This window comes from Suricata suricatta, chromosome 12 (genome assembly GCF_006229205.1).
Source record: "Suricata suricatta isolate VVHF042 chromosome 12, meerkat_22Aug2017_6uvM2_HiC, whole genome shotgun sequence".
NCBI classification, from domain to species: domain Eukaryota; kingdom Metazoa; phylum Chordata; class Mammalia; order Carnivora; family Herpestidae; genus Suricata; species Suricata suricatta.
The window spans coordinates 15,758,497-15,767,705 of record NC_043711.1 but is presented as its reverse complement, the minus strand read 5'-3'; the positions used below and the strand labels follow the sequence as shown (position 1 = coordinate 15,767,705).

The 9,209-nt window shown below is 49.8% G+C and overlaps 1 protein-coding gene across 5 annotated transcripts; it reads right to left on the bottom strand.

Moving 5' to 3' along the window:
- Window positions 1-330: 330 nt before the first annotated feature.
- LOC115274818 (C-C chemokine receptor type 2-like) lies at window positions 331-8,667 on the bottom strand. Of its 5 annotated transcripts, none has more exons than XM_029918280.1 (3): window positions 8,346-8,667; window positions 7,634-7,757; window positions 331-3,844 (listed from the first exon to the last, which is right to left on the bottom strand). In XM_029918280.1, exon 3 carries the CDS (start codon window positions 3,832-3,834, stop codon window positions 2,713-2,715), a length of 1,122 nt encoding a protein of 373 aa, XP_029774140.1. In that variant the 5' UTR covers window positions 3,835-3,844; window positions 7,634-7,757; window positions 8,346-8,667; the 3' UTR covers window positions 331-2,712. The 5 variants fall into 5 exon arrangements, 4 of the variants coding, with proteins under 4 accessions (XP_029774140.1, XP_029774139.1, XP_029774138.1 ...); XM_029918279.1 differs by lacking the exon at window positions 7,634-7,757 and having other exon boundaries at window positions 8,346-8,444; window positions 8,600-8,654; XR_003901272.1 differs by lacking the exon at window positions 331-3,844 and adding an exon at window positions 7,284-7,499.
- Between the last annotated feature and the right edge of the window lie 542 nt (window positions 8,668-9,209).

The following is a 9,209-nucleotide window of genomic DNA, read 5'->3' as shown; positions in this document are numbered from 1 at the left end:
TGGTGAAGCAGGTACTTGGAACTTATCACCTGTATTACTAAAATGTCATGCTAAATGTGTAGAGAAAATGCAGCATACACTTGCAAAGGGCTATTACTCCACCTTCCAGAGACGGATGTCCTGCCGCGTGTGGCAACGTGGATGAAGTTTGGGGGCACCATGCTGGGTGAGAAGGGTGGATGCTCCGTGATTCGACTTAATGAAGTGCCTAAAATAGAATCATGGACTTGGCTGTTGCCGAGGCTGGGGGGGGGAGGAGAAAATGGGCAGTTGCAAATCAGATTTTTCAAAAATATTAATGTTTATTTTTGAGAGACAAAGTGTGCTCAGGGGATGAAGCAGAGAGAGAGGGAGACACAGAATCTGAAGCAGGCTCCAGGCCCTGAGCTGTCAGCACAGAGCCATACATGGGGTTCGAATTCACGAACCGCGGAATCATGACCTGAGTCAAAGTCAGACACTTAAACTGACTGAGCACCCAGGCGCCCCCCAGGTATATATTTTTAAAACACAATATAGTTCGAGCATTGCTTCATTTTGCAAATCATAGTTTTAAAAACCCCAATATTTACATTTCATCCCCCAAACAAAACTTCATACATTCATTCAGATGATACCAATACCTGACAGTGAAGCATGCTTTCCTCATGCCACTTCTTTCTGGAACCTTCTTTGGCCATGAAGCAGGAAAGTAGAACCATAGTAACTTCCAGCTCCCGAGTGGCCAGGTTCCAGGAGCCCTGTGCTTCTTGCTTGTGTCAGATCAGAAATGCACTGGGTAACATGCATGTCATTTCATACCGTGGCTCCACCAAGATAAAGTCTTTGCTTCTGTAAGTGACCCAAGTCCCCTCCTTTACCAACTGGGTTTCCATGTTTGATTAGGGGTCCGTGCCATATAGGCACTCCCAATCCAAACCGGACAGTTCGAGCGTCCATAAAGGTATCTACAAAGCACAGAAGCATCCACACGTGATTAAACTCATGACGTCCTGGGCTGCATAGGGACACTAAAGAGATGCATAGCAGCAAGTCCGGGAGAATAAAGACACCATGGAGATGGCAGTGGTGGGGTGTGTGCTGCGATCCACGTGATACCAGCTAGACACCAAAAACTAGCGCCCATAGATCACAGCCACCTGCCTCCCTGACCGACAACTATTTACGCCGCATTGGTAGTGTCCCAAACATACCGCATCCGCCAACATTTTAAGCTCAAAATGGAAGCTCAAATTCTGTGACTAATACAGTATTTTCAGACTTGACCTAATAGCAACTCTTAAAATAACACTTTGCCCCATTTACAAGTTGTAGTTTCAGGTTTACTTTAATATTATTATTATTACTGTTTACATATCTGAACTCTATGCCTGTATCCAAAAACAAGGTGCAGGAAGGCAGTTTGGAAAACTTTTCCCCAGCCCATCTAGAGTCATCTGCCCCGCCTGGCCCGTTAGACCCTGACCTTCGTATGTCACCTGTGACGTCCAAGACGGGGGCCTCTGTCATGTCCTCGGGGCCCCTCTCTGTCCCAGAGGCACACCCCAGGGCCCACACCTGCTGCTCCCCGCCTCTTGGGCCCACTGAAGGCTTCTGGTTCCACCGTTTTCTACTCCCCAAGGCTACCTCTCCTGGACCTCCACACCCCACTTCTGGGGTTGGGCAATCCTCTGGGCAAGAGTGATGTGGTGAGGCCTGGGGAGGGCGGCAGACGGGGCCAGGGCAACATGAAGCAGGGACAGGCAGCAAGATGCAAAGACACAAGGCCCCTGTGGGTTCTGATGCACCTCTCCTGGTTTCTGCTTCCAGCTGATTCTGGAAATTCTGCTGGGCCAGGGGCCTCACACACCCTCCTGAGCTGCTGTTACAGCCCTGAGCTCCTGATGCAGGAACTAACCCTTCACTCCTTCTTACCGTCACTACCTGTAACCCCCCGCCTTTCTCTGGTAAGACCCAACAAGGGCTTTATTTTTTCATCTCATTATAGATTACACATATTTTATAAACAAAAAATGTTCCTACATTTTTACATAGGAAGATATGGAATGAGATGCGTGTGAACAATGGGGCATGATATTTGCTAGATTTCAGATGCAGGGTGCGTGGTTATCACAGATTAAGTCTAAGGAAGCAAAAGTGTGTCCTGTGCTTGCTCCGAAGAGGATTGGTCCCAAAGCAAAGCTCTTGGAGAGTTCTTATGGTTCCCATGCTCTCTGGGACCAGGTGGGACCTTCCTGGGTAAATCTGGTGGGAGCGGGGGCTGGGGACTGAGCCGCTGAAGCCCTTCCCTCCTCCGTACCTGGGCACGGCCATGCCTGCAGCTCCCTCCTCCCGGGAGGGCTGGGACCCCCCACAGCAGCCCCTCCCCGCCTCCAGCTGGGCCCCTGACCAGAAGGAGAGCTTTGCAGGGCAAGTGAGGCGCAGGTGAGGGCTGGGAGAAGCGCATAACCATTTTCCAGAGGTGGCGTTTCCCAGGAACTGGGAGGAGCACTTAGGAGACTCACAGTTCCCCCCACAGCTGTTCTGGAATGTTCCCTGAGGGCATGTTGGCCGCACAGAGAGGGACAAGGTCTGTTTTGGTGCTCACACCCTGAGTCTCCTGCATGCTTGCCTGAGAGGCTCATGGCCTCCCTTTTTCAACAGAGTCCTGAGGCTTATTATCAGGTACAGATATCCGCCCCCCGCAATGGTCAGAGGCAGACTGCTCCCCGTTTAGAAGCCGACCGAGACCTCCTGCTCCCCTGTGGAAGGCGTGTACGTGGAGCTCACTCGGTCCGCGGTCTCCCTGTAGAACACTGGACACTGTTTGCAGAGATGTTTGGCGACGTGCTTTCGGAAAAACACGGAGAGATACCTTCTGAACTTCTCCCCGACGAAAGCGTAGATGATGGGGTTGACGCAGCAGTGCGTCCACCCCAGGGTCTCCGTCACCTGCATGGCTTGGTCCAGCTGACTGGAGGCCCTACAGTTATTCAGGCCAAAGGAATCCGGGAAGGTGCTCAGGAGCAGGACGATGTTGTTGGGCGCCCAGAAGAGAAAGTAAATGATCATGATCACGAAAATGAGCTTCACGGCCTTGTGCTTCTTTCTTTCATTGCGACAGCGGAACAAGGTCTTGAGGATGGCGGAGTAGCAGATGAGCATGACGAGCAGGGGCAGGACCAGGCCCAAGATGGTCCTCATGATTGCATGGAAATTCCTCCACTCTGGTTGGAAAGAAGGTCTGCAGGCCTGAAAAGAATCTTCCCATTGCAAATCATTAAAAACACACCCTGGGAGAGAGGCGACCACGGCCAGCACCCAGGTGACCACGCTTGTCACCACCCCAAAAGTGACTGTCCTGGCCTTCAATGCAAACACAGCATGGACGATCGCCAGGTACCTATCGATAGTCAGGAGGATGGTGAAGAAGTTTCCGGCAAAGTAACCGACGTGATAGAGCCCCGTGACTGTCTTACACATCACATCCCCGAAGACCCACCCGTTGGCCACATAGTGGGTCCAGAAGGGGAAGGTGAGGAGGAAGAGCAGGTCGGAGATGGCCAGGTTGAGCAGGTAGATGTCAGTCATGCTCTTCAGCTTTTTGCAGTTGATGAGAATGAGGACCACCAGCAGGTTGCCCAGGAAGCCGGAAATGAACACGAGGGAGTAGAGGGGAGGCAGGAGCCTGGCTGCATTCTGCTTCACCTCCGATTTATGGCAGGGTTCACTGTCATCATATTCGAACATGGTGGTGGTTTCATCGTTGCCGCCCTGGTTATTGGTTGTGAACAGAGTTTGAGATGTGGACAGCATGTGGTGGCTGAACTGGAGAAGCATGTCATTGTCCCCCATCTTCTCTGTCCTGTAATCAGAGAACAGAATGATCACACCCCACGTATTGGCTGCCATCCCTGGTCTTAAAAATGTGCCTGCTCCCCTTCAGAAATGGCCCCATGTCTGTCATCAGTGTCGCGGCCATCTCCTTGAAAGTTCGTGTGCTGGTCAATCACTTCTCTTTATTCCTTCTAGCAGACACCAGTTGTCTGCCCACCGGCCATTTCTCAACACTCTGGGCCTTCCCAGAAAGTCTGGCTCTTATTACAAAGTTCCCCATGCTGCACCCTTGTTTTCTACCTCCTCCTGGGGCTGCACAGGCCTGGGACCCATTCCTGGACAGCAATGTGGAAGGGGACTCTGCTTAGAGGACTCTTGGCAATGCCCTTCTCTGACAGGAGAGATGCAGCAGAAACCCTGGCCTATCCTCTTTTGCTTTTGTGGCTTGTCTTATGAGGGCTTAGTGCTTGGGACCCTGAATAAAAGACTCAGAGGACAGAGCAAAAGCAGGCAGAGTCACAACATCACCAAGCTGTAAGCCCCAGACTTGAAGAGCCCATCCTCTCATATTTCCTTAAAAAAAAAAGCCCTTGTTTTCAAGTTGCTATGAGCTCCATGTTCCGCGACCGGCAAGCCAGAAGTCTCATAGGTGAGGCCCCTCTCTACCCTCTGCTTCCATCACCCTGCCAAAGCTTCTCCTGCGAGGTTGCAATGAGAACCCCACTTCTTAAGGCCCCGGCTCTCCTTCAGCTTTACCCTCACTGAGCATTGGACCCATCTGTTAAGTTCTTCCATCTAAAACTCATTTTGGGGGGTTTCTGGGTGGCTCAGTCGGTTGAGCATCCAACTCTTGATTTCAGCTCAGGTCATGACCTCAGTCTGTGAGATCAAGCCCCGCATCGTGCTCTGCACTGGCGGCACAGAGCCTACTTGGGATTGTCTCTCTCTCTCTCTCCCTCTCTCTCTCTCTCTCTCTCTCTCTCCGTCCCTCCCTTTCTCTCTCTCTCAAAATTCATAAACATTTGGGAAAAAACACAAAGTCACCTGGCTTCCGGGAGGTTAGTGCCTGTAGTGCCTGTCTCACACCTTCTTTTTCCATTCTTTCTTGGTGTCTCCTTCCCCCGTCTACACTGTGAGAATCCCAGGCACCATCCTTGGCTGTCACCTCTTTACCCACTGTTTCATCATCCTCACTCCGAAGTTCTTGCTGAGTCATGTGGTCTAATTGCAGGATTTTAGGCCCCCTGGATACCAATGCTTCCTGAAGCTCTGGCTTCTGGTCCCAACTTTCAACCCCAACATCTCAGAGTTGAGTTTCCTATTGCCTTCTGCATATAAGAGCTTACTCATTTGACATGTATTTATTGAGCACCTACTGTGAGCCATACTGCATTCTACGTCCTGGAGATACAGCAGTGGGCAAAGTGGGTATCATACACATACCTCAAATTCAACCCACCCTGAACCCAACACTCCCAGAAATGTGCTCCAGCTGGTGGACTCCTTATTTTAGCTACTATCCTTGACTCCAGTGTCTAGGAAGCAGGAGCGAATATTGTCCTGGGTCCTTCATCTTCAGAAGATTAGGAGCAGGCCTCAGGAACCAACAGACCCAGATTCAAATCTTGCCTCCAACTACTTTGGTAGTTTGGTATTTGGGGCTAACTACATCTTCAACTCTCAGTTTCTTTATGTATAAAACACGAACTCTGAAGAGATGAATGAAGAGAAGGACTCAACGCAGCACCCAGAGCAGTGATGTGCTCTGTGTTATTGCTATGGTGTCATGTGAATTTTGTCTCATAAGCACCTCTGGGTCTGGCACCTTCGTCAGCCCTGAGATTACCCTCACTTCCATCTTTGCTGTGGTCTTGCCTTGCACACGGCTTATTCCTGCCCATGCTCCTTTCCAACCTGTCTTCTCCAACACTGCACAGGGCTTGGCACTTTTCAGCTGAACACCGCCAGCAGCCTGGAGATTTGTATGTGGCAGGACCTCAAAGGCAATGCCCAGAACACTCTACTCAGTCTTTCCTTTTTTTAAAAAATATAATTTATTGTGAAGCTAGCTAACATAGTGTATACGGTATGCTCTTGGCTTTGGGAATAGATTCCTGTGACCCATTGCTCACATATGGCACCCAACGCTCATCTTAGCACGTGTCCTCCTCAGTGCCCATCATCCATTTTCCCCTCCCCCGCCCCCCATCAATGCTCAGTTTGTTCTCTGTATTTAAGGGCCTCTTAAGGTTTGCACTCCTCAGTCTTTGCTATGCTCACTTCTTCCCAGCTCCGTCTCCAGTCACTTCTCAAACCCCAGGTGCCCTGCTCCTGCCCTAGAGATTTTTCTTCCGTTTTCCTGCAAACCCACCATCTCCCTCCTGCTCCGGGGGTTTGGCACATGCTTGCCCCTCTGCCTAAAATGGCTGGCGCGTTCCTAGCTATCCGCCAGCATCTCCTCCTCCAGTTCCCCTTCTCTGTGAAGCCAAACACGCCTCCTCTATCAATTACTCAGATCATCTCATAAACTGCTGTTTGCCTTTCAACAAGCCCTTATCACACCATCTCCCACACACTGTGGGCTCCCTGAGGTCCAGCTCACCTTCCCGTCCCCAGCTCTTAGGATAGCCTCTGGCTAAAGGAGGCACCAAGAAATGTTCACTGATAGAATGCGTCACAGTCTTTATACTGAGTATGGCATCATTAGACATCATAAGACATCTATCAGGGCTGTGAATTGGTCTTTCTCTTTGTACACACGTTATCCTTCAATTTCTCTTATGATCACTACATCTCCTAGATCTTGCATTTCACCAAGCCAGATTCTTGGAAGTCTGCAGCAACTAAACAGGACCTCTAATCCAGTTTGGGGGGAAAACCCATGTATCCACCTAAAGAATAACATCGGGGATCATTCACTGAGGGCTCCTGGAGCTCCGGGTGCTGTGCTAAATACTTTGCATGCTTTAATTAATTTAATACTTGCAATAATTCTGTGAGCAAGTGTTCATACATCTTGACAAGTGCAGAAATTCGAAATTCAAGCACAGATGAGTTCAATGACTTTCCCACATTTGCAGAACAAGTCATCGCCGGGCTGAATTTTGAACGTGGGGCTCTTCAGTTATAAAAAAAAAAAAAAAAACAACCTGAAAAACCTCAGGGGCTTCCATTTCCAGGCAGGGATGTAGAACAGGTCACAAATTTCTAGGAATGCTTTCATTGCCCTGAACAGAACTGGTTTGGCATTTGGATGTAACACCCACACACTCACCCACACGATCGTGCCCCACCCATATGCACACACACGCTTCTAGAAAATAAAATAAGCCCATGAGGGCTTAGGTATTTGCTTGCAAAGAGGGATATTGGTGCCCCGGAGCCTGATCCAGCACGCAGAGGCTGCTAAAGAAATACCATTTCAGTAAGCAAGTGATGGAGAAGTAGCAGGCTGCAGACCCCCGAGAAGCACAATACCCCGCTGTGGACTAGCTCCCAGGTAATCCTGTGGGAGACCGTATATAAATGAAGAGATCGGGGATCCTCACACGCAGCGCTTAACTGCAGCACACCCTCCGGGCTGTTCTGTAGCCAACCGCAGGGCTAGCCTCTTCATCTGGGTAGGAAAGTGTGGACTAGACCGGTGGTTCTCAAATGCTGGGCTTCAGTATCACACAGGAAGTCTGTAGTCAAGAAATGCACAGCCCAGATCCTCTGGTGGTTCAGATCGGGGGTAGGTAGGGGGAGAGGATGGGGTGCGAGGGAGTCAGTTGCCCTGACCACTTCCACATTGTCTCCCCTCCACTTTGTTGTTTACCTGCACTGACTTCTCAACTCCCAACTGCCGCCGCCCCTGCTTCTCCCCAGTCACTCCAGCACCACCGAGCTCCTAGCGCAGCAGATGCTTGGCAAGGCGCCCCTTGCAAGTGTCAGGATGCATCCTCAATCAATGAAAAGAAAAATTAGGTTCCTCGCTTCAGCCTCCGTGGGTCTCCTGAATTGAGGCAAGGGGCCCATTTTGGTTCGGGGTCTGGACCATCACATACAAGGAATATGGGGCAGATAATATTTGGGGTAGAAAGTTCAGGTTCTTTAAAGCCCTTGGAGGGAGGCTGGGAGGTGCAGAGTGAGCGGCAGTAAATAGCCTGAGCGTCCTTACTCTCCTCTTCACCGTGCTGTCCTCTGACCTGGGCCCCACGGGGTGCTCTCTCCCTGCTCTACGCTGGTTTATTGCCATCGGAGCCCCTCCGGCGATCTCGGTGCAGACAACACCCTCCATCCTTTTCTCCACCAAGACCCCCCCCCCCAAAAGCCTGGGCTATGCAGCCCTCAGTGAGGGCATCAAAAATCGCCACCTAAATACAATTTCCAATCTGATCCCAAATCCACTGTGCACACACAAAACTCTTTATGTTTTCAGCCCTCAGGTGCTCCCAGCCCCTGCACCTCCAAGCATTGGGATGCTTTGAGCCTGTGGCTCATAAAGTAATGAAAACAAACAAACAAACAAACAAACAACTAAAACTCACCAGTGGATGGCTTATCCCAGTGGCCCTGGAGGGTCAGGCTTCCCAGCAACTGAACCAAAGAGATCTGAAGGTAGAAACTTCAGAAGAAGGAAATGTTTCCTACAAAAAAGAAGGCGGAGATACACGAGCAAGTAATGGTAAAATTTTTTTTAAAAAGAAACACCCTATGCCAGCAATGGTACAGTTCGTTTCCAGCCAGGAATGCTGCCTACTAGGTTGAAGTCTTCAGAAGAATACTAATTTTGAAATCTTACTTATGCAACCTTGAGTATGAGTCAAGTGACCCTGTACATCTGCTCCTGTTTCTAACGACTTTGGGTTTATCTTGTGGGTCTCTCTATCTGGAAATCTTCCTCCTCTCTTCTGCCAGTATAATTTGCATGAAATGAGCACAACAGAACTTCATTCTCCAGAAGATAAATACCAACGGGGGGGGGGGGGGCTATGGGTGATGGCAGAGAAAATATATCAAGTTTTGTGTGACCATGCACAATGGACTTTGGATCAGATTGGAAATTTTATCTAGGTGGAGATTTTTAAGGAAAAGGGAATGCAAAATTGTGTCTTGTGTTAGAGATGTCCTTAGCAAGAAGGGCCTCGGTTATCATAGGTTCCACTCTTCAGAAAGAAGTTTTTATAAAAGAAAACACCACTGAGAGTCTGGGAAGATGGTAGCATGGAAAGCACCAGAAATTTCTCTCCCTCTCCAGGCAACAATGGTACAGACAGAATCTGTCTGACCGAACTATTCTAGAACTCTGGAATCTATTGAAGGCCCGTGACCATCAGAGGAAGGCTTGCAGTTACCTTTAGTCAATTTTAGCTCTTGGCACATTAATAGCGAGCCAGGCCCCACCCGCCCCC

Excerpts from the sequence above, each read along its gene's own strand:
- LOC115274818 (XM_029918280.1), bottom strand. The coding sequence starts at position 3,834 with ATGGGGGACAATGACATGCTTCTCCAGTTCAGCCACCACATGCTGTCC.